Source organism: Lissotriton helveticus, chromosome 11 (assembly GCF_964261635.1).
Source record: "Lissotriton helveticus chromosome 11, aLisHel1.1, whole genome shotgun sequence".
Taxonomy (NCBI): Eukaryota; Metazoa; Chordata; class Amphibia; order Caudata; family Salamandridae; genus Lissotriton; species Lissotriton helveticus.
In genome coordinates, this window is record NC_136072.1 from 1,052,237,854 (window position 1) to 1,052,263,581 (window position 25,728).

General features: G+C 47.9%; 1 protein-coding gene across 4 annotated transcripts in view; it reads left to right on the plus strand.

Moving 5' to 3' along the window:
* The window catches only part of MLXIP (MLX interacting protein), a 1,607,115-nt gene that overhangs the window by 587,535 nt on the left and 993,852 nt on the right, over positions 1-25,728 (plus strand). For all 4 annotated transcript variants that reach the window (XR_013602573.1, XM_078667550.1, XM_078667551.1 and 1 more), the window contains one exon: positions 7,608-7,779. Coding sequence is in view for 3 of the 4 variants with exons in the window: in XM_078667550.1 (XP_078523676.1) it covers positions 7,608-7,779 (172 nt within the window). In the remaining variant the exon portion in view is untranslated. The remainder of the gene's footprint in view (positions 1-7,607; positions 7,780-25,728) is intronic.

Genomic DNA, 25,728 nt, shown 5'->3' on the forward strand with positions numbered 1-25,728 from the left:
TTGAGTTTCTGTAATGTATTTATTTTATTGTCAAGGAGTTGTTTATTTCAAATGTTTTATTGTATTTGCTTCACACTGTGTGTGTTACCTTGATATTTGTACTGCGTATACTGTGTATTTGTCTACTGTCATTGGTCCTTCCGTGTGCCTCGAAGGCACGGAAAAAAGGGCGGAACTGATGTCATCACGCCGGCGTGGGCCTATTGTAGGCGTCGGTGACGTCAGCAGAGTCGCGTGCGATGCCGTGTCTCTATGACGTCCAAGTCCACGTCGGCGCGAAGCTACAAAAAGAATTTCCGAATGTTGCTGACGCAAGGGGATATTCACAAGGTGAGGAATCCACAGGCAGATATTGTATCTACCAGAAAAAGTGTTACCGAAGGTAAGTAACTTGTTCTTCTCGCTGGGTCTTTCTCTGCATCAAGATCTGTTCTACCCTGGCAAAGAAGCAGCCACCTGAGGGATTAAGGGCCCATTCCACCAAGGGAAAGGCTGCAACTACAGCCTTGTCTCTGGGTGTCCCATTTCGAGATATCTGTCAGGTACACATTTGCAAAGCACTATTGCATGGATTGTCGGTCCGCAGAGGTGGGCCCTTTGCCCGTTCGGTCCTGCAGGACTTTTTAGTTTAGGATATTGGTCCGCAGCCCACTGCTGGGATAGTATCTGATGGTGTGGCTTGGGTATCTAATTCAAAGGTAAGGAATCTGCAGCTGGAAGTCTCTATCAGATGATCAAGTTACTTCCCTTCGGTAAAGCATTATGTGGTAGAGACTTTATCTAGCTGCAGATTCCTCACAGCCCCACCCATGCCGGCCCGCTTTGCGGACTAATATTGTAGGACTAGGGCTACTCCCCTGTTCAGGGCCCTATTTCTGCACATGTCAAAGTCAGTTACTTCGTGGCTCTGCACTTCTGGCATGGAAAAAACTAAAAGTACTGACGTCAGCGCGCCTGGGTGCCGCCTATAAAGGCACTTCAATGTCATTACCACCGCAGCCGACATCACGCGGAGCCAAATGGAGCGTGCATGGCTCGCTGTTGTCATTACAACAAAAACAAAACTGAAACTTAGTTTCAGTTTCACAGTTTCGGTGGTGTGGGGCTATCTCAGCCCCCGAGCACTGAAACACATGAGAGAGGTATCGTTGGAAAGGGGAGAATCTCCCCTTTCCAATGGTACCCCTCCCTAGTGGATCCCTGCTTGGGGTCACCCCAGGAGGGCGATCCCCAAGCAGGGATCCACCCACTAGCACCAGGGAGGGGGGAGCGGCCCCTTGGGCAAGGGCCTTTGCTCCCCCATAGATTTTTCCACGGACAGTATCCCCCAATCTGCCCCCCCGGAGGCAGAAAACACCCTAGATGTCAGGGATAATTTTAGAAAGGCCAGTGGTGGGGGATGCCCAGAATGGGCATGCCAATGCCCCCACCCAAAAGAAAATGGTACAGTCTTTCGGCCCGCACCAAGAGGCACCAGGGATTTTTCTTTTTCCAAAGTTCAGGGTGGGGGCTGCCCAGAATGGGCATGCCAATGCCCTCAACCCCCAAAACATGCCACAGTCTTTCTGCCCCCCCCCAGGAGCAAGATGGGGGCGGTAGCCCCTGATCTGCCCGGGGGGTGGGCAGAAAGCCCACAAGGCGCCAGGGATACATTTTTTTATATATACCTAGGAGGGGGCTGCCCAGTATGGACATGCCAATGCCCTCACCCCCCAAAAAAATGCCACAGTCTTTCTGTCCCCCCCGGGGGGCAGATAGGGTCAAAGGCGGTGGGCAGCAGAAAGCCCAATAGGCATCAGGGATTTTTTTTTAATTCAGGGGTGTAGGCTGCCCAGAATGGGCATGACAATGCCTCCACCACACCCAAAAAAAGGCCACAGTATTTCTGCACCCCAGGGGACAGATGTGGGCAGTAGCCTCAAATCTGCCCCCCCACCGCCCAGGGGGCGGCAGAGAGCCCACTAGGCGCCAGCGATTATGCTGTCTTTTTTTATGCGTGGGAGTGGGTGCTGCTCAGAATGGAAATACCAATGCCACCACCTCCCCAAAAAACTGCCACAGTCTTTCTGACCTCCTTGGGGGCATGTCGGGGCAAACCCCCCCACCCCAATTCCTCCCCAGGGTGGGAGAAAGCCCACTAGGCATGGACTTGTTTTTAGCAATATGCCTACCTGTTGATTTTGGGCCTTAGCGCAGCCGGCACATAGGGAAACCTAGCAAAACTGTACATTTTTGAGAACTAGACACCAAGGGGAATCCAGAATGGGGTGACTTGTGTGCCTCTCGACAGGTTCTGTTATCCAGAATCCTTTGCAAACCTCAAACTTAGTTCTTTAAAAAAACACATTTTCCTCGTCTTTCTGTGATGGAAAGTTCTGGAATCTGCCTGGATCTCCAAAATTGCGCCTACCCCGCGTTCCCGAAATTTTTCAGAGAAAAATGGTACCTCACTTGTGTGGGTAGGCCTAGTGCCCGCGACGGGCAAGAGCCCTATACGTTTTGTGAAGACTTCAAAATGACCTATCACAAAATGACCTGGTTTTGCAAGGGGGGCACCTGGGTTTTTGGCCCCGGGATCAGCAGCCATCTAGGGATACCTACCAAACCCACACATTTCTAAAAAACTAGACACCCTGGGGTGTCCAGTGAGGTATGGCGTACGTGGATCCCCCAACGATTCCCTACCGAGAATTCCCTGCAAACCTCAAATTTAGCTGAAAAAATCTAATTTTCCTCACTTTTCTGTGTGGGAAAGTTGTGGGATCACTGGGCTGACATACATTTCCTACCACCTAGCATTCCCCCAGGTCTTCTAATAAAAATGGTAACTCACTTGTATGGGTAGGCATAGTGGCTGCAACTGGAAAGGGCCCAAATCATACTTTGGAGTCTTCAAAATTAGCTATCATAAAACTTCCTAGTTTAGCAGGGGGGACCTGTTTTTTTGGCCCAGGGTTCACGGCCATCTTAGGAAACCTACCAAACCCACACATTTCTGAAAAGTAGACACCCCGGGGAGTCTAGCGAAGTGTGTCTTGCGTGGACCCCCCAACGTGTTCCTACCCAGAATCCCCTGCGAACCTCAAAGTGGTTGCTACCATAATAGCCTATGGAAAGGTATTGTCTAGTACTTACTACTTTGTTATGTGTGTACCGTGGGACTCCCACTACGATGACAGGGGAATGATTCAGGCATGTGAATCTATGAAAGATACCAATACTGGATAACTGTAGTTACAGGTAAGTAACATGTTTCTTATAGAGTCTTAAGTATGACTTCTGTATGCCACCTATTTGTCCATTTCTGTCAAGTCTAATGAAGGAGTTACCTGCTGGGACTGGTAAATGCATGGCATTTGTTGCGTTCGTCCTTGTCATCAGTCATGTGAGGTTGTGATTAGTGTTTAGGGTGGAAGTCGGTTTGTGGTGCAGTAACTGCCTATAACTGTTGAGTTTCAAATGCTATTGGTGTTTTACGATGTAACTATGAGGTCTCCTTCACTGACGTTTTTTATGTACTTAGCATGGTTTGTTTTATTATTTTTTATTAAAGTAGTTTAGCATGCATAGTCCGAAACCAAAGCTTCTCTTAATAAAGGTTTTTTTCATTGCACCTTTGTGCGTTAAATAAAAGTATTTGGAGCTTACAGCATAGGGATCTACTTACAACTTTTTAATTTCAAGAACACTCCTTTTTTCTGAATATTCCGTCTGCATTGAGATTCAAATGATGTTTGTATGTATGACGACTTAATTGTCAATTTATTTGTTTGACCGGGCCCAGATGATCCCAAGGATCCAGAAATCCTGAGAATATTTGGCTCCTATGTGAAGATCTGTATCAATTGCAATAAATCTGTGGTGTTCCGACTGACTGACTTAACTCCCATGGCCGAGAGGTCCTACCCCATACAGCAGGAACCCACTGCCTTCACATACCCGGAGATCTATGTCACTACCGACAAAAGTGTATTTTTCAAACAAACTTTTAGTAAAAACCTTGATAGACTGTTGGAAGAGGACAGGATGAATGTACAATACTGGCATAGACGACCCCTATCTTTGTTGGGTAGGGCAGCTCTCTATAAAATGATTTACCTGCTCAAATTCCTCTGCGTTTTGCAAAATATCTCCTTTGAGGTCCCGAACTTTTCTTTTAAATGTTGGAAGGTACCAATCGGCTGTTTCTCTGGGTTTCACGGAATGCCCAAAATTACTCTCTCCACGCTGACTAGGAAAGAGTAGGATGGAGGGGATTGCCTTGCTAAACTTATGGCTTTACTATTGAGCGGCCCAGCTAATGGTCATCTCCGACTGGGACGTTGAGACCCAGCAAGAACCCTCCCTGCTCGCTCACAGATGGCTATCTGCACCAGTTATATAGTGGAAGTGGGTTGATCTCACTCACCACTGCGACTGCAGTGGTGGTTGGGGCATGAAAAAGGGCTAGACAGGCAATGGAATGGAAAGATAAACTGACACTAGAGACTCCCTTATGAGTGGCAGAAGCCCTCAGAGAGACACAGAAATGGGACCTATTGGGTATCTCCAAGGTGGGGGACATTTGGTGGGACAATCAAATGATTCAATTTCCTGAACTGCAAGAACAAAACAAATTAACTGGGAATCAATATCTCTGATACCTCCAGATAAAAAAACATCATGCGGGCTGCAAGGGTCAGCTGAAAGACTTAGTGGAGCAAACACCCCTTGAATACAGGGTACTGGCTGAGGGTACGGACTGCCCCCCTGAATAAACACGCTGTCTCACGAATCTGGCCCCACTGCTCGCTCACTCAGCCTTCTACAGTTGTCCACATTGTAGAGCAAATGGGAACAGGATCTGGAGTGGGAGGCAACCTGCAGATACCCTAGGGACATAGCCATATAAGCCGAGTTCCACCTGATCCAACTCAAAATACTTTATAGAGCTTACTTTAAGAGAACTAAGTTGTTTTGAAGGGGTAGGTCTGCCACAGCCATGTGTCTGCAGGGTTATAGACAACAGGGTGCATTGTTGCATACCTTGTGGTGGGGGCAACTGCGGGCCCAGGTTTACTGGAGAAAGTTGTGTTGCTATGATACCTTCTGTAATGGATGTGCCTGTGGAACTCACCCCGCAGTTTGTTGTACTCTGCATCTGGGGAAATCAGACTATAGATAAGTGCGCAAGTATCTTTGGAACATAGAGTTGACGGTTGTCAGACGTAATGTACTTCGACAATGGGGCGCTGCCTCGATCCCCAAGATGGAGAACTGAATAGCCAATATGGACTAGTGTATAAGATCCAAGGAGGTGGTATACAAGGCCGGGGGATGTCTACAAACATTTGAAAAGATTTGGGGCTCCTTGCGCTGTGCGATGGATGATGTGGGAAGAGATTAGCGTGGCGAGTAACACTGGGAGTTGGATAAATGTATCACATTGGTGTGAATAATGACGGGTGGCCCTGAAGAAATTGTATGCCCCGACGTCTTCGGGGGGACTTGCGGTCCCGAACCAGGAACATTACTACCTCGCCGCGCAGCTCCAATGGGTGGTGGCCTGGCTCGCGGGTAGAAACCTGCACGACACGGCCTCGGCGACCCCGGCCATGACTCAAGCGGAGGCTCTCGCAAAGTTCCACCCCCTTAGCGGCGCAACCCGCGAGACGCAACTGCACCTCGCGGTAGCACTACGATGCTACAAGCGTGCACTAAAATTAACCAAGGAAACTACGCCCTACGCCCCAGCCCTTCCACTGGAAGGAATGCCCAGGCCTGGGGGTGTGGTAACTGCAGCGCGACTGCACGACTGGGTGCAGGTGGGACTTGAGACAATGGCGGACCTATATGACGATGGGACCCTGGTCCGGTTCGAGGGGCTAGTAGAGAATCCCGGCCTGCCAGCGGGACAGTTCCTGTTCCATGCATCACTGATCCGGGTCCTAACGAAACACTGGGGTGACATGTCTGAGGAACCCAAAACACACCTCTTGATACAATACTTACACGTTATGGGGGCAGGGTCGCACGTCATACACTGGCTAACACAAGCGTTGAGATCCCACACTACAAGCTCACTACAGTCACTTAGGGACAGGTGGACAACTGACAGGGGCAGGGACTTGTCAGACAAGGAGTGGGAAAGGATCCTGGAAGGACCACAACACATTCCCCGCAACTCGAGGTTCAGAATAATACAGTTCTACATCACACATAGGGCATACCTGTCCCCGGACAAGATCAACCGCTATTTCGGCCTGGATACCTCCAGCTGCCCACGATGCGCGCTGTTAAACGCGGATCTCCTACATATGCTATGGTCATGTCCCAAAGTACGGACGTACTGGCACGATGTCACCACACTGTTGACGAAAGGGACGGCAATGGAACTTCGTCACGACTGGGACACTTGTGTGCTGGGCCTCCTTACCAGAACGAAACACAACAAAGCCCACACGAGGTTCTGGGATCTGGGACTGATAACCGCCAAAAGGCTCATAACACGCCACTGGAAAGCCGCGGACCCACCACTGACGAAACACTGGAGTGCCTCCCTCATTTACTGGGCAACCGCAGAGGGCACAGTATTACGCAGGGAAGAAACAGCAGGGCGGAGGGCCATACCGATAGCCCAGATCTGGGAGGGCTTCCTACAAGCATTCATTAGGGCCTGCCACGATAAAGGGGTGATGTGAGCAGATAGCATGATAGCCAACTCCCCCCCCCCCCCCCCCTCCCCCCCAATGGAGTGAAGGGACACGTTTGGGTAGGAAGATGCGTGGCAATGGGGAGAAACGAGAGCCGCACACGTCCGGCCATATGCTACCAACCCTGCAACCCTGGTTGGTTACGTACGTAGTTGAGGAACAACACGCTACATCACTGGCCGGAGGGTTGTAGACAGCAGGGGTACAGCTAGCCAGCAGACTGTCCGCCTTGAGGGTAGGCCCGGATATACTGGTAGGATCGACACTGCGTAATAAGCTGTAATACAATGATGGAGTGTCCAATATGGTGAATGCAGTGACTGTCCCCAGGACAGCTGATGGTGCTATTTGCTGTTGAGTGCATTTGTTGGGTTTCCAACTGTCGTCAACATTCGCTCAGATATTGTACGAGCTACTCAAATTGTTGTCCCCCCTTTGAACTGCACACACAAGACATGTAACTGTATGTCAAATGTTTCAATAAAACAGATTTAAAAAAAATTGGTGTGAATAAAGACTGTCGAAGCCACAGCATCGCATTTGTGAGAACAGCCCACCCGCCAGGTTCCCGTTGTACTCTTTAGTTTAACAAGGTGACATTTTTCTTGAAATTGTAAGCATTGTATTCTTTGTTTATGAAGTTCTGATTCACCTTTCTTTTGGTTTCATGTAAAAAAAACGCAATAAAGAGTCATAAAAAAATCTGTCAGTTCACCTGAATAGAGGATGACACTCAAATATACTTTAAGCTAATTACTCGTATAATACATTATTACTTATAAATAAAAATTGTACAGTGTTTTCTATTTACTGCTTTATTTGATGTTTTGACTTTTAATAACATTTGACTTTTAATAACATTTGGTGGGACAATCTCATTACTAAAAAAATGTACGCTTTTTCCTCCGTCGGCAGGATGATGACTTGGTTTTCTGGCAGCGAAGAGCTGATGGCAGAGATACACCAATACCCATGGAGGAAGAGCCTCTTCTCGATATGGAGATGCTAATGGCAGAGTTTAGTGATACCCTGTTTTCAACGCTTGCTTCACATCAACCAACTCCCTGGCCAAATCCAAGAGACATAGGTATGGTTTAATTCAAAGAACATTTAGAAACCTTCAAGTTGATTACATATTTATTTTCAGTGAGCCATCATGCGCTGAACTAATGGCAAGAACTGCCTTGCGAAGTGAAGAGATTGTGTTGAGCTCAAAACTGGATAGCAATATGCATATGCAAAGGAAGTGAGGGAGTAGGGGCACTTAAAGTGGTACCGATGGTGGATTAACTCCAATGGTGAGACACAAAAGTGTATTTTGTTTCATTGTTAATGGGTGTTGATCTAAACCATTCTCAGCTATTCTTTTTTTTCAGAAAAACGTCTAAAGAGTTTTATGTGCATTGGCCAAGCTTCTGATTTTACATTTCTCCAGTATTGTATCTTTTATAGATTCACATGCTTGATTCTCCAGTATTAGGGGTGTCTTTCATAGATTCACATGCTTGAATATTCCCCGTCGTCGAAGTGGGAGTCCCACGGTACATGAAATAGCAATAAAATGCTAAAATATATGTATGTGAGAACATAATATAAGAACTAATAGAAGTAAATACATCACTAAAACCTCTAAAACAATTCCTACATAGGAATGCATGATAGAGAAAGAAAACACTTGCAACATATCACTGTCATTATGTTGGTCCAAACTACAGCCAATCAGGCGCCAGCACCCTCTAGTCTCCCTGAGCTCTGCTCAGTTTTTTCTTCAACTACTTCTTGTTTCCAGAACTTTCATCATGTCAAGTAAGACGTCTTTATTCCGACCTTGCTCTTCTTGTGGGAAGTTGTGTCTGTTCAAAGAGGACCCCCACAAGAAATGTATTTATTGTCTCTACCCTGAGCATAAAGTTGGCAGCTGTAAGTTTTGTAGAACCTTTTCTACCAAGACTCTAAAGGACAGAGAAGGCGTCTCCTCCTTTGGCTCCAACGTCTTAAGGACAAGGATTCAGCTTTGTCTGATGCTGAGAGTTTTCACTCTGGGCCCTCCACTGCAGCCTCTAAGCGTGGAAGTGCGCAGGATTTGCCGTCCCCTTTTCTACAAAAGAAGAAGTTGGCCTTGCCTTCGGCCTCTGTGGTGTCCCCACTTGCTCCTCCTAGTGCTGCGCCCACGAGACCTGGCTCTCAGGCCTCTTCTGCTGGCTATAAGCATGTTTCCACACCTAAACATGCTTCATCGTCGACGGGAGCGTCTACGAGCGTTCCGACGACGAGATCTGCAGTGTCTACATCGTCGTCGTCGACGACACTGATGACGGCGTCCGCTTTCACCTCGTCGACGACGGTCTCGTCGTCGACCCTTACGTCGACGAGAGTTTCCTTGGCTTTTCAGACTGTCTCGTCGAGGATTCCTATCACTTCGTTGACGAAGAAACCTACATCGTCGTCGAAAGCCATCAAGAAGTCTTCGTCGTCGACGAAGACTCCGTCGACTAAAGCAGCGTCGACGAGGGCTCCGTCGACAGCGGTGCCTCCTACGTCGACGACTTCGTCGGCGGTTTTGCCATCAACCGTACTTCCGTCGACGACGGCTCCGTCGACGATGGCTTCGTCGACGAGCCTTCCGTCTACGATGGATTCCTCAAAGTCAATTTCGTTGATGGCCATTACAGCCGCGTCGACGGCACCGTCGACGGTGGCACCGTCTTCCTTTGCCTCGTTGCCTCTGGTGCCTTTACCGCTCTACATCTGTCGCCCCTGATCTTTCCCGCCGTCGCCAACAGAAGCCTTGCCTCCAGTTGTCCGCTCCAGATCCGCAGCCTCCTTCGCCTATGTTTGCCTCTAACTCTGAGCACGACTCGGACTCTGGTGAAGATGATGTGGCTGACACTTTCGGGGCGGCCCATAGTCCGTTTGATCTCATCATCAAATGTCAAGATTCCGACAGTGACGATGACGGCGGCGACCAGGAGTCTCAAGCTGGGGAACAGTGCATCCAAGTTCCAATGGCTACGTTGCCTTTATCTTTGATTTCAAATCTCCAGCACATGCTGGACGACTACAACCGGCGTTTTCCACCAACGCCACAAGGTACTCCTGGACCTTCGCCTTCTATTCAGCCATTTTTGCCACAGACGCCTTCTCCCCAGGTTCAAACGTCGGTCAAGATTCACACCATTGTGTATCCTCAGGATGCGGATGATGAGGCGATTCCAGAACGAGAGGACGGTGAGGTCCACGATGACACGGATAATGATGATGCCGCAACCGGCATGGCAGAGTGGGACGACTACCAAATACAGACGCCCTCCCCTCCGCCAGGAGAATCTGGGGATTCCCCTCCAGTAGATATTGCCAGTTTTCATCTGTTGATGGATAGAGCGGCGCAACGCTTTACGTTACCAAGGACACAGAGGGAGGAAGACTGTTTCCTCTATGATTTCAAAAATCAGCCTTTCAAACAAATCCACACAATTCCAATAATCGATTTTATTTGGAAGGAAGGAGTTAAGCTTATGCAGGCTCCAAATTAATTACCTGCCCAACTGCCGCGCCTTGAAAAGAAGTATAAGGCCCCAACCGGATCACCAGCATGCCTCGTCTCTCACCCTAAGCCAGATTCGGTTGTAACTCAGGCAGCACAGCAGCGAGCCCGTAATCCAGCCTCTCCAATCACCACACCTCCAGATAGAGAACGGCGTTGCCTAGACGCCATTGGAAGGAAATTCTCCACCATGGCTTCCACGACAGTAAGGGCGGCAAATGCCTTAACCATCTTGGCCCGCTACGACAGGCAGATGTGGTCGGACATATCTGACCTGGTCAACCTCATCCCTGACGCTTCCAAAGCGAACGCTTTGCAAATCTTACATGACGGACAAAGAGCATCTGAAGAGATGATTGACTGCGCAGTCGATATTACGGGCAATGACATCCGCCAGCTTGCTAGTGCGGCTGCCTTACGACGCCAAGGTTGGTTAATGGCCACCTCCTTCCGGCAGGAAGTTCAAGCCAAGATCCTTGATATGCCATATGATGGTGAATCTCTGTTTGGGTCCAAAATTGACAAAGCTCTAGAGTCCATTAAAAAGGACACTGATACGGCTAAATCGCTAGGCAATTTGCAATTTCGGAAGCAGCCATTTCGGGGTGCACGCGGAACGGCACTTCCACTTTTCGAGGAGGTCAATCTCAATATCGCTCATACAATCAGAGCAAACAAGGTTACTCTTCCAACCAGCAGCAGTCACAACGACAACCGTCCTCAAGGCCCTACAGGGGAAAGTCATCCTATCGGGGATCCACTCCCAAACTCCAATGACTTTTGTCATCCCCAAAGTGTTGGAGGTCGAATCTCTCTGTTTTATTCTCAGTGGTCTTCCATCACCTCGGACCGCTGGTTCTTGGACATTGTGCTGAAGGGTCACGCCTTAGAGTTCATTCAGATTCCTCCTCATACTCCAACGTCTGGCCCGCCTCCTCCCCACCTCAAGGAGCTTTACCATCAAGTCCGTCTTCTTGTTCAAAAAGGTGCAGTCGGAGTGGTTCCAGTGTCTCAGAGAGGAGAGGGGTTTTACTCTCGTTTCTTCCTCATACTCAAGAAGACGGGAGATTGGCGACCAATTCTGGATTTGAGGGCTCTCAACAGATACCTAAAGAGCCAATCTTTCAGAATGCTGACACTACTGGAGATCCTGCGTCTTCTGGCCAGCGGGTATTTCATGACAACCATAGACCTTCAGGACGCATACTTTCATGTCCCAATTCTACAACTGCATCGAAAGTATCTGCGATTCACGGTGGGACAGACACATTATCAGTTCACGGTGTTGCCTTTCGGGCTCCGATCCGCCCCTCGTGTGTTCACGAAGGTGTTGGCTCCTGTGGTGGCTCAGCTACGCATCCGAGGCGTCCAGATTTTTCCATATCTGGACGATTGCCTCCTCAAGTCTCAATCGCGCAGTCAATTGAGCCAAGACACTCGTCTTTGTCAAAATGTGTTTCAATCCCTCGACTTGGCCATCAATGTCGACAAATCACAGTTTGCACCAGCGCAAACCAGGAATTTCTTGGGAGCGATCTTAGACACAATGCTTTCAAAGGCGTTCGTTTCTCACGCACGACAAGAGAAAATCCTCCGCCTGGTGTCCCTCATCCGAACAAGGCAGTCCGTTTCTGTCCGGACATTAAAGTCATTTTTGGGAATGGCATCGTCTTGTATTGCACTGATCCCACATTGCAGACTGCGGATCCGTCCCATTCAAGAGGAACTGGACGTACAGTGGCGTCAGGTCTCCAGATCGTTCAACGACCTGGTGGCCATTACAGCCCGCATGAGAAAGAGTCTGGGCTGGTGGGCACAGCCGACCAACCTGGCGACTGGTACATCCTTCCTCGTCACCGCGCCAGATCACACGCTCACAACGGACGCCTCTCTGGATGGCTGGGGTGCTCATCTTCAAGGCCTCTCCATCAAGGGCAAATGGTCTCCACCCCAACGCTCTTGGCATATCAACAGGCTAGAGTTGATGGGGATCTTTCTGGCACTCAAGTAGTTCCTTCCTGTAGTTCAAGGGGAGTCAGTGCTTATTCAAACGGACAACACCACCAGCATGCACTACGTGAACAAGCAGGGAAGGGACCAAGTCTCAACGCTTGTCTCGACTGGCTCAGTCGATTTGGGATTGGGCTCTACGTCATCAGATAACCTTGACGGCGGTGCACCTGCCGGGCGTTTCGAACATTCTGGCAGACTCCCTCAGCAGGTCCACATCGTCGACACACGAATGGGAGTTGCATCAACCGACTCTGGATCTTGTGTTTCACCGATGGGGTCGCCCATCTCTAGACCTGTTTGCGACACCAGAGAATCGTAAATGCCCGTCCTATGCAAGTTGGCATCCCCACCCCGGATCGTGCGGGAATGCCCTTTTGATCGATTGGTGCGATCTATTCGCTTACGCCTTTCCGCCGATCCCGTTAGTGCCACGGGTGCTATGGAAGATGCGGAGGCAGCCCTGCCACATCCTGTTGATCGCTCCTCGATGGCCCAGACAGGCGTGGTTCTCGGAGTTGCTCCTCCTGTCCCAGTGCGAGCCCATTCCTCTTCATCCTCGTCCGGACGTCCTGACGATGGACAGGGGCCAGGTTTACCATCCGGATCCATCCACTCTACAATTGTCGGCATGGAACCTGAGTACCTTGAGTTCGCAAACTTAAATATCTCGCAAGACTGCAGGGAGATCCTCGCTCATGCTAGGGCTCCGTCTACCATCAAAACTTACAAACTCAAGTGGAAGAGGTTCTGTCATTGGTGCATGGCTGCAAATGTAAATCCAATCCATTCTACTCCGGAGCAGCTTCTTCCGTTCTTTTTGAGTCTAGCTCAATCTGGACTCTCGCATGCTACCTTGAGAGTTTTCCTAGCTGTAATCTCTCGCTTCCGGCAAGATGGCTCTTCCTCCCTCTGCTCGTCCATAATTATCCGCCATTTTTTCAAAGGGCTTTTCCGGAAGTTCCCACCTATTTGGCGCCCGCCTCCACCGTGGCATCTCAATGTTGTCTTGTCGCAACTTATGAAATCACCATTTGAGCCCATCCATAGGGCGGACATTAAGTTCCTCACCTGGAAGGTTGTTCTTCTTCTTGCTCTGACCTCATCTCGTCGTGTGAGTGACCTCCACGCCTTTACTATCAAACCGCCCTATCTTCAATTCAGACCTAACGGCGTGATGCTTCGCACCAACCCATCTTTCCTACCTAAGGTGCCTACGGACTTCCATTTAAATGAACCTGTGTTCTTGAAAACTTTCTTTGCTGAGCCTCAGTCTCCAGCTGAGCAGCGCTTGCATTCCTTGGACATCAAACGGTGCCTTAAATTTTACATTAGCAGAACTGCCTCCTTCCGCAGGTCCGACCAACTGTTCATTGCCTATGGACGATTGCGTAAGGGGCATCCAGTTACCAAACCAACGATTGCCCGTTGGATTTCTTCGGCCATTGCCTTCTACCATCAACAGGCCTTTGCAGTCTTCGGTGAGGGCTCATTCTACAAGGGCTATGTCTTCAGCCACCGCCCAGTTTGCTTGTGTTCCGCTTCATCAGATCTGCCGTGCCGGGACATGGTCCAGCAGGCACACCTTCACCAAGCATTACTGCTTGGACGCCATCAATGAGGCGGATACCGCAGTGGGACAGGCAGTGCTTCGTCATCTTTTCAAATAAGGTGAGCCTCTGTTCCTTCCTCCTTTATGTTTTCTGTGATTGCTATTTATGTTTCCATGACTGTATTATTACTGTCTTTGAGCTTTCCATGCTGTGCTTAGCAATCTCAGCTCTTCGGAGGTTACTGCTCTCTACTCTATTCAAGCATGTGAATCTATGAAAGACACCCCTAATACTGGAGAAGAACAATTGTTACTTACCTGTAAACAGGTGGTTCTCCAGTATTGGTGTCTTTCATAGATTCACATGCGACCCACCCTCCTCCCCTCAGAGGCTCTCTTCTCCTCATGTACTTTGGGTCACTTGGTGCTACGAAAATCTGAGGGCTTGAGCTTCTGAGGAGAAGGTTCTAGAGGGTGCTGGCGCCTGATTGGCTGTAGTTTGGACTAACATAATGACAGTGATATGTTGCAAGTGTTTTCTTTCTCGATCATGCATTCCTATGTAGGAATTGTTTTAAAGGTTTTAGTGATATATTTACTTCTATTAGTTCCTATATTATGTTCTCACATACATATATTTTAGCATTTTATTGCTATTTCATGTACCGTGGGACTCCCACTTCGACGACGGGGAATATTTAAGCATGTGAATCTATGAAAGACACCAATACTGGAGAACCACCTGTTTACAGGTACGTAACAATTGATCATCTTTCCCGTCGTCATGGTGGGAGTTCCACGGTAACAGTAAAATAGCAGTATTAAAACTTCAACATTCAAATGCCCATAGGAATTCACCAGCTTTTAGTAACCTATTACCATTTTTATAAAACATCCGAACTCCAGCCAATCAGAGCGTAGACCATAGAGTCTCCTTCCCCTGCAGGGCCACCATACCTCAGATTTCTTACTGCACGTCTTGTGTTAGGGAGTCTCCCTGAGGTCTGCTCAGTTACAGTGTTTCTACTGATGCCCTTTTGAACTTACAGCTAGCTGTTCATCTCTTCACTTAATATTTTCTTCTGAGGTACAGTCCAAGAGTGTAAGTACCTATTTTTCCTTCATAATGTCAGTCTAAAAAAGGGTTGTTCAGGCCCTGTAAGACTTGTGGAAAGTTCAATCTATATTCTGAAGACCCACATAAAGAGTCTCTTTACTTCCTGTATCCAGACCACAAGCCCGGAGAATGCAAGTACTGTCCTACTTTCTCCACAAAAGCTTTCAAAGACCATGAGGGTAGGCTGCTTCTCTGGCTGCAAAGGAAAAAAGCAGCAAAAGGCTCTGACTCTGAAGTTGAGGAGAAGCTTCATACCTCCTCCGGGAAGAGGAAAGAAGAAGGGTCTTCCTTTTTGCTTAAGGACCCTAAAAAATCTACATCTCAAAGTAAAGAGGATTGAGGAGAAAGGAGCCAAAAAAGACCAGCCCGGTTCTTTGTCTTCTCACCTGAGGTCTGGTTCTGCTCCACCATCAACTCCTCATACTCCTTCCAGAGAATCTTCAGCTAACAAAACTCGCTCGTCCACGATCCCATCGACAACGAAATCTCAGTCTACGGCCTCCATCTCCACTTGGACTTGCGCTTCGTCAACGGTTTTATCAGCGACTGTGATAACGCCGACGGTCAAGACAACAACAGCAGCTGCGTTGACTACGGTAGTGGTGGCGTCACCGGCTGTGGTTAGACTGTCTCAGTCTACGAGGGATTCACCGTCGATGGTTCAGCAGGTTCGTTCATCGTCGGCGACTCTGCAACCACCGCAGTCGGTTGTGCCGTTGACTATCCCATTGACAACCCTGTTGGCGACGGAAAAAGCCAGTCTGCTTCTGTAGCCGATGGATTTCTCAAAGATTTCTTCATTACCACTTACTCGTCTCCTGGATTTCCAGGAATCTGAGGATGATGATCCTTATGGTCCTGCATACAGTCCCTCACAAGTCTGGGTTAAGTGCCATGATTTGGAGGAAGAAGTGCCAATGGATGATCCGTCTACTTATTTGGAGGGGGATTATTCTTTCTCCGATATAGGGCGTCCCAGTTCTCAGCATTAGGACGCATTTCAGAAGCACTACCCTTATGAGGAACAGGAAGAACAAGCTCAAGAACCCTCCATTAATATCCCTGTCATTGGTCACCGAACGTAGATTAATGCTGAAGGATTATTACAAGAGGTTTCCTGAAGCGAACTCTGCTCCGCAATTACCTCCTTTTCTGGAAGCTCCCATTCCTGTGTAGCCCCCGTTGTCCAAGAGCAAAGCCATTCCGCCACCTGTGGAAATTCCTGCGCAAACTCAGGACGATGATCACCAACAACTAGGGAAAGGGGAATTGCAATTGGGCCCGGATGTCCATAATGAGTGAGACAACTATGTGGTTCCCACTCCACCTACTCTGCCTCTACCCGACTGAAGATATCGGCAGGTTCCATGATCTGCTGGAACGTGCTTGTAGGCGATTTGTCCTTCCTATGCCTGCCAAGCAGATGGAATGCTTTTTATATGATTTTAAGCCTACAATGCAGCGCTCCTCTTGATACATTCCTATTGTAGACTTTATATGACAAGAGGACCTGAAGTTGATGAAGACACCAACTTCTATATCTGCGGTGGTGCCGAAATTGGACAAAAAGTACAGAACGTCTGAGGACTCTTCTGCGTGCTTTATTGGTGACCCTCAACCTGATTTGGTCATTATGCAAGCTGCCCATAGGAGATCAAAGAACACTTCCTCTCTGTGTGTGTCTCCACCTCATAAGGAAGGGCGCCGATTGGACAACATCTGCAAAAGGATCTCGTCTTTGGCGGCCACTGTCATCAGGGCCTCAACACCATGGCTATCCTGTGAAGGTATGACTGTCAAATGTGGTCCGACATCTCTGCCTTGCTGGAGTTGCTTCCTGAGGATAAGAAGAAAGAAGCAAAGGAGGTGCTGTCAGAAGGAGAGAGAGCCTCTTCCGAGATGATTGATGTGGCTCTGGACATTTCATGGACCGCCTTCAGACAGATGGCGGGAGCGGCGGTGTTGAGATGGCAGGGGTGGCTGAAAGCTACAATGTTCTGCCCGGAGGTTCAGGCCAAAGTATTAAACATGCCGTTTGACGCCGAGTTTCTCTTTGGTATCCATATGGATGAAGCACTGCAGTCGATTAAGTCGTATACTGACACGGCTAAATCTTTGACTAATCTGCAGCAGAAGAAGTTTGCTTCCTTCCGGGGCAGAGACAGAGGTCAATATCTCTCTCGCCCTCAGCAGCGTTTCTATCCGTATTATCAACAGGGATTTCATGCTCGGTAAACTTTGCAGCCCTTTTAGCAAACCTCAACACCAGCCGACCCTAGGACAGCGACACGTCGATGCCCACCATCAGATAGAAGGGTTTACAACTCTAATAAGAGCAATGAGGATCCGGGGGCCCCTGCTACCATAGACCACTTCAATTCGGCACGCTTGCTCCAAATTCGTCAGTCAATGGAAACTTATATCTTCCGAAAAATGGGTGTTAGACGTATTCCGCCACAGTCACATCATGGAATTTGTTCAGCAGCCTCCGAATTTGCCTCCACAAAGAACTTCCCATCGTTATCTCCAAGTCCTCAAGAGGGAAGTCCAATTGCTCCTCGCCAAGCGGACAATCGGAGAGGTGCCACCCAATCAGCACAATCTGGGGTTCTAGTCTCACTTCTTCTTAATAAAGAAGAAGACGGGAAAATCGAGGCAGATAAGGGATTGCAGGTCGTTGAACAAGTTAATAAAATTTCAATCCTTTAGAATGTTGTTGCTGCAGGAAATTCTGCTTCTCATGGATGGGGGGGACTATATGCCCTCTCCAGATCTTCTGAATGTGTATTTTCATGTCCCGTTCATCCAAAACATTGCTGTTTTCTCAGGTTCAAGGTGGCAGGATGCCATTACCAATTCAAAGTGCTACCCTTCGGGTTAAAGTCGGCTCCAAGAGTCTTCACCAAGTACTTGGCCCCAGTGGCGGCCTTTATACGACGAACCAGTCACCAAGTATTCCCTTATCTGGACGACTGTTAGTCAAGGCTCCTTCACTCCAGGCTGCCAAAAGATCGTCAGATGGAAGTCCTCTCTTACTCCTTCCAGGTCAATAGTATTTCCAAGAGCAACTCAGGACACCACACTTTCTAAAGCCTTCCCTACAAAAGAAGGGTTTTTATGACTCCAGAAGACAGTGCGGGCTCTGTCCACAAAAAAGTGCATTTCCGTACGGACTTTCAATTCGATTCGATAAGCTTTTTTCGGTTCGTGTAAAACAACCATAAAAGCACATAAAAAGAAAATACATCATCATACAAATTTAGACAACACTATACAGAAATGATAAACCATTGAGAACAGCAGTTAAAATATCATGCTCTTTCTTGTATTAATTGATTTAAGTATAAAAGTTGCAGTAAAGAAACAAATATCTGGTTCCTGCATTACAAAAAGCAACCTCATCGCTGCAGCCACATTAAAAGTACCATATTTTAAAAACAGTGGTTTTAAAAAAGCAATACGGAAATTCATATAAAGATCACATATAAGAAGAAAGTGCAGAGTACTTTGTTTGGTGTGGCCATCACAAGGGCATGGACCAGCCGGGTGCTGCTTGAGGTGTGGGAAAGCAACCAAATGATGCACTAGCCCGAACCTTAATCTATTGAGAACATATCTATGTGAAATTCTTGTTACCTGGCTTAAATATGTCTGGAAACCTTCAAAGACTGAATAACTATTATAAAACACTAGCAGCCCGTCCCGACGTTGTCCGGGACAGAAGGGGGCTGGGGGCAGCACCGCAGCAGGAGATGCGCAGCAGAGCGGCCAGCAGCGGGAGCAGCATAGCGTAGTCACAGCAGAGCGTACTCACAGCACAGCGTACTCACCAGCATCACGTGCGCAGGATGTTGTTTCCTTGCTCTCGTTTTCTTGCTCCTGGGCGCTTCTGCCCACGCTCCTGTCCGCTCTTACTCCACGCTCCCCTGGGCATGTCGATGTCGACGGTCCTCCCCACGCTCCTGGCCGCTCCTACGTGCTCCGGACCTCACAGGGTGTCGCTTTCTTTCTCCTGGGCGCTCCTCGCAGGGTGTGTCTTCCGCGCTCCGAACCTTGCAGGGTGTTGCTTCGGCGCTCCTGTCCGCTCCTCGCAGGGTGTCACTTCGGCGCTCCGGCCTTCGCAGGGTGTTGTTCCGGCTTCCGCGCTCCTGGCCGCCGACCTGTGATGTCAGCACACACGTCGTTAGCTGGCGCTACTTCGAAGGGACTACTTTTCCTTAAAAATTACTTTGCCCTTCTAACATATATATTTTTTTCTTATATAGCCTATGTCCATCTGCTTGCCCTGACGTTTTCAAAGATGTATTGGGTGTTTGGATTGGTGGTCTACTTTTCAAGTTTATCCACCTCAAAGGTTCCCAGTTCTCTCTTTATAATAGTAAGTATAGAATAGATGTTGAAAGGTAAGTTAAATTTGTGGTGGTATTGTTTGTACTGTGTGCCCCTATGTATGCCTTTAAAAGTAGTGAGTGTAATTAATGTTGTTATTTTATTTTTGGGTTGTCTGTTTTGAGAAACAATTGTTATTGTTGTTTTTACAGAACAGTGGTATTAGGGAAAAGTCCGTGAAAGATCATACATGACGTTTGTTTCTTCAAGTGTAAGGACCCTTATTTAAATCGGCATGTTTTGCTTTGACTGCAAGCCCCCTTGTTGAACCTTTGATGTAGTGCAAATTGTGTAAGTCTGTCTGCCTTTACGGAGCAATTACAGCGAGGCCTCCGAGTACGCCTTTTTCCAGGCCCCTGCGAGAACCTTTGAATTATGTTGAAGCGTGAGACGTTAGTTTTTTGTTGATGCTGCAGTGAGACCTATGAGTGCGCGAACGTTTTAGCCTCTTTGGGCAATGTAAATGAGGGTTATTGATTTCGGCCTCTCCAACGGAAAGCGGCGTCAATGACCATACGTCATGCCTCTTCCAGTCCTGTCAAGTATCACGCAACAGGTGTGACACTCACGCATTTCAGTGCGGTGATCCGCATCACCGCACTGAAATGCATTGTCACGCATTTTGCCACTGGCCAGCGCGCGCCACCAGCGGCACCTGTAGCCGGCTTTAGTGCTCAGAGAGACGTCCTGCCAGCAGCTTGCTTACTCTGCTGAGTTAAAAAAAATAGTTAAAGATCCTTCTGCGCTCAGCTCTGGAGTGGCTGAGAGTGCTATAAAGTAACAAATCTTCCCAACCTGTGCGTGCGCCGCTTTCCTTTGACTCACACTGCTGCCAATTACCGACGGGGGGGGGGAGGCGGGTCCTGCCTTCTCAATCCACGATGCTACTGGTTTTCAGTCATTAAGCCCTACCAGGGCGCCCGGGTTTATTAAATCCGGATGTGACCCCCAGTGCCCTCACGTCTGAGGAAGAGGAAGTGAGGCAAAACGGCGGGGGATTCAATCTGAGTCAGTCGAATCCTCCTCGCCGAGTATAAGAGCGACTGACCGACCGGACCCAGTGAAAAAGTGAATTCCTTTCACTCACCGGCGACACGGGACAATGAGTGACTCTCGTCATGGCCGCCCGCCGTGCAAGAGGCATCGATGATCACGGGTGGCGCAAATTACTGCGGCCAAGCGGGGGACGAGTGAGTCCGCAGCCTGCAGCGTCTGGGGGGAGAAGAAGATGAAGACTGCAAGTGCGGCTGCAGAGTGCATCATGCAGCAGTGCAGTCACAGTGCTGCAGCGCTGTGCGGCAAGACCCCGAGTTCCTGAACTCGTCTAGTAAGTGTTTCATTATACTACACGATCAGTCATCTGAAAAAAATGATTTAACACACAATAGCATCTGAAGGGCTGATCTGTCTCATCATCCTTCCTGAGTCAGCGAGCCTCCTGGTTTATCTGCAGTCTGATCACTGTGATTTATCACAGTAAATGCAGGTGGGCCGCAGGGCTGCTCTGTCTGACTCACATCATTGATCTTAGGGCAGTAGTAAGGTATTATATTAAAGGCCGGGTCACTGCGTGACAGGTTTACCAGGCAGGGCTCTCTCTGCTCTGGGAACTGCGTGTAAAGTGTGTGTGGGCGTAAGTGATTATTTGTGGGTGTGGCCGCCCTTAAAGAACATTCTGCTCGGATTTACATGCGTTCCTCTAGGTTGGCCCGGGGGTGACTATAACCAGCCGGCACCTCCTGTGGTTCGCATCTGTGGAACTAAAATTAAATAAAATATCTGGGGATGGAAATGGAGCTCATCAGAGGTCCCACGTGGACACTTGGAGGGCAGGGGAAGGGGTACCGTGATTCCTCAGAGGCCCCCTCCCTGTCCCTTCTCATGTTCAGAGTTAGCATCTGCAGGCAGGGCTGCTCTGTAATCCTTCCTGACTCAGTACATGATAGTTTTACCAGGCAGGGTAGGGTTCGCTCTGTGTCCGCACTGGTGCCCGGTGCGGGGGAGGGGGGAGGTAGGTAAGCGTCATTTCTCAGAGGGCCCCTGTCCGGAACTTGCCGCCGCAGCACGCACAGTTGATCATCCCTGAATAAATTATTTCAGTCACATACAATCAATATTGTTTGAAATCTGCAGGCAGAGCAGCTCTGTCTTATCCATCCTTCTGAGTAAGCCTGATTTATCTGCAAGTACAGATCTGATTTAATCACAGTAAATCTGTCGGCCCGGCCGCAGGGCTGCTCTGTCTCCTCATCCTTATCATGGGCACCCCTGACTAACTTTTATCTTCACAGATTGGGGGTCAGTGCGTGTCAGTTTTGGCTCTCGCTGAGTTCTCTCGGCACTTGGGGGGGAGTGGCGGGGGAGGAGGGGTGGGGGAGTCCGTTACAACTAAGATTAGTGTCCTTCCATTTCTGGTGCTCCGCAGCAATTTCAAGAAGTTCTTGCAGTTTCTTGTTGCTCAAATGGCTGTAATTTCTGATATTTAAAAGTTTTCCTAGTCTTCATTGCATGATTTTTGCTCGCAGAAAAGTGTCACTCATAGTCGTTAGAATGTCACTCATAATTTCACTGACATTTTAAAAATTTCACACATGGCTATCTGAAACCTTGGCAGCTATGCTCTTCGGCAATGTAAATGAGGCTTATTTCATTCGGCTTCTTTTTGGTTTCCTGCCCGCCCCCCGTGCGAACGTTTAATGTCATGCAAATTGTGCAATTTTGTCCGCGTTGTTGCCTGAATGTAATTGAGCCCTCGTGAACGGGTTTGTCCTTACGACGTTAATAATGTGCTCCGTGGTTAAACTGTGTCCGCTTTTGCGCAGCTAATACAGTGCTTCCTTCATCTTACGCGTTTGTCCGCAGTTTTAGCAATAATGTGCCGAGTGCGTCAACCAATCCTTGTTTTTTTTTTGTAGTCATGGTGTTGGACCAATGTGTGAAAGTGTAGCAAACATTTTTGGGGAAGTACTGTGCTACTTGTATTTAATGTAGCGTGATTGGTTGTTTGGGTAAGCCGCGCCCCTTTGGTGTGGTCTCACTTGACTGATACTGATCGCGTTGTGAAGTGGGCTGTGACTTGTGGTACCGTGCCCCTTTTGCTTAGGAAGCCACGCCCCTTTGTTTATGTTGTATCGGAACCCTGGTGAATTCGCGGAATGTATGAGCGATGTTGTGAGTGAAGTGAGTACCCAGCCCATGCCACACAGCGAACTTGTAATGTTTTTAGGCATTCCCCTATCATAATGTATTGGCACGGTCCTCAGTAACATGCCCAAGACGCTGTTTTTGTCATCATTGTCAGCCGGTTTGTGTTTTAATTCGCTGTGTACAAAACTGTGTTTATGTCTCCAGTGATTCTTAATGAAGTCGCTGTGTTTTGTGAAGGGGCTGTGTTTTCTGTGTGGTTGAAGGTGTAAGCGCCAGAAGTGTGATGCATTTTGGGACATGCCCCTCTGGCAATGTTACCGCCCACATTAGTTTGACACGCCCATGCTACTCCCTAACAGCAGAACAACGCCCACAAGGAACTACTTTAGCCTGAATGTTCTTTGCCCTTTGTAATGTATATGTTGTACAAATGTATAGCCTATGTCCATCTCCTGGACCTCCCCTTTCCAACGCTGTATTGGGTGTTGTGATTGGTGGTGTACTTCTGGAGTTTACCCGCCTCAAAGGTTCCCAGTTCTCGCTTTATAATAGTAGTATAGATACATGTTGTTAGTTGCCCGCTGTGGCTCAGGCGCCTCTTTAATCTGTGTAACAGAAACATATTCCTCATTACTGTCTTGGACATTTCAACCACAGCGTTGAGGTCATCCAGAATATTTAAATCAAAAACTTCCTTGAAGCTATGTACAATATACTTTAACCAGGGTATCATAAGATAGTTATCCAATTCAAAGCAATCTTTAATTATCAATCTATTAAAAGCAGTCTCTTCTTTTTGCCATATCGATTTCCAGATCAGTAAGGGCCTTAAAGTTATCAAGCTGATCCCAACTTCCCTATGGATTAACTCTGTAGGTGCTGAATTTGGTAGACAGAGTAGTTTTTTGATGAACTTATTTTCCTCAACTTGTAAACTACTATCGGGATAATATCCTCACACCCCAGCACCATAAAGTGCGATAGAAACGCATCTGGACTGGTCACTAATACGTCTGTCGCCTAACTTAGCTGCAAATCTAAAAACTCCATGGACTCTTTTTGCCATTTTTGCCCGGACGTTTAATATCTCATGGGACTAAGTTCTATCTCTGGCAAAGGTAATCCCTAAATAGCAAAACTTGTCCACTTGTTGGACTTTCTGTCCATCTATAAAAAAGAGTAAGATTTTTTACGACTGCTGCCACATACCATAGTATAGGTTTTACTCTTATTGATCTGCAACTTCCCATTGGTTATAAAATCTGCGAACCTATCTGTCAGCCGCTGAAGGCTGATTGGGGTCCTGGATAATAACACGGCGCCATCTGAAAGCAGTACCGGGACTTCTACACCAATTGCCTGTGGGGCATCTGATTTTACTAATTTGAGCGCTGCGTCCACCTCGTTAATACAAAGGGTAAAAAGCAGTGGGCGTACATTCCCCTCTAGTCCCGTACCGTACAGAGGTTTGTAATCTTTCATACAGCCGTGCCAAAAAGTAGATTATTGGCTCAGGGGCCCCAAGCTCTAGTAGGGTTCGCCATAAAATCGAATGATCGACTAAATCAAACGCACTGCTTAAATCCGCGAAGCAAAGGAAGAGGGAACCTTGCTTAGCGTAACTATATTTCCCAACTAGTAAATCTAGATTTATACACTGTTCAAGCGTTCCTCGCCTTTTCCTGAAACCATATTGAGTATTGGCTAAAATCCCATTGACCTCTGCCCACTCTTCTAGTCAACCCAACTTTTCCCCCTTAGAAGCCAGCCCAGCTATATTCCAGCTGGCTATAGAGAGCCCTTCGGTATTACGTATAACTTCTGGCTCTATCAGTTGGACAATATTACCTTCAGTGGCACCCCATTATTTTGGCTAAGATGCCTTTTGCCCCCTGGTGTTATAACATACTGTAAATTGTCCAAGACCACAGCTCCCTGTCCCACTCTTCTGTAGCATCAGACCTGTAGTCACCGCCATAACAGTTATAAGGCTGTCCGGGTCCTGTCAATCGTTCACATCAAGAGTACTAAGTGCTTGGAATCGATTAGGCACGGGTACCTCAAACAGGGATTGTGGTGGTAAAGCCCTTCTAGTTATATGTTGGTCCGGGGTTGTCCCTCTGGAGGGTTCATGCTTTAGATGGCTATAAAAGAAGCCGAGCTGGCGTAAAGATGCACCCTGTTCATTAGTTTTTAGAGTTGCTGCTCTAATAAGGGAGGTACTAGTATAGTGAGGATTTTTTAAATTAATGATAACACAGTCACCCCTTATATTCTTTTTTAATGAGCCTATCCAGTTGACCCTTCTAGTTGTAAGGATCTGGTTAACATGGTTCACTGGAAACCCACAGTGGTGATTAAGCCAGTGCACCGTTTTATTCTTAAGTGAATCATGGGTTTCCGTTAGGGTCGGATTAAGGACAGGTACGTTCGTCAGGACCTCCACATATGGTAACCAGTCTGGGGGTAGATTTATGGTATTACTGCATTTCCCCTCCATAGGTATTCTCTCAAGCTGGGTATTAATCTCCTGTATGTTCTGCTTTCTACCAATAGTTGGGTTTCTATCGCCCCCAGGATCAGTCGTCGGCCGCCTAATGGTGTCAGATACCTCTATCAGTGGTGTTACTACATATGAATTACATATATTTTTAGAACGTTCCTTAGGTGTATCTTTCATTGTTTTAAGTAACTCATTATGGAGTTTTAATTCCCCACCTAGCCTGGTGACTTCTCCATTAAGTAGGTCTAATTTATCATACAGCGGTTTAAAATATATGTCAATTTTGGCAGCCAGAGCGTTAATAATCTGATTGACCTGTATATCATTTAAAGCCCCGGTGTTGATGTTACCTAATCGCTCTCCTGTACTAGAGGCAGGAGTAGATTTAAATCCCTTACCAGCGCTAATCGTCCCCTGTTTAGGCTGAAGCTTCCTACATCACCTTTTTGCTCTAGAAACGGGTACCTCACTGGCAGACAAACTAGGGGCGTCTACAGGCTCTATACACAATAGTGTTGATGCTACCTCACCACAACCCTTAACAGGTGTAATACCTGGGCTAGAGGAATGACTAAGCTCTACAGGGGGTTCAGTCAGAGGTACAAGGGGCGTGGCCGGCATACTACCCAGACCTAATGATAGCCGGCGTTCAGCTCTATCAATTTCGACATTGATAGCACTCACTGCTTTCACAAGATAAGTATCAATGGTTGCGCCCGCATGCTCAACAGGAATTTTATTTATTAAATATTAATCAGACAATTCAACAAAGTT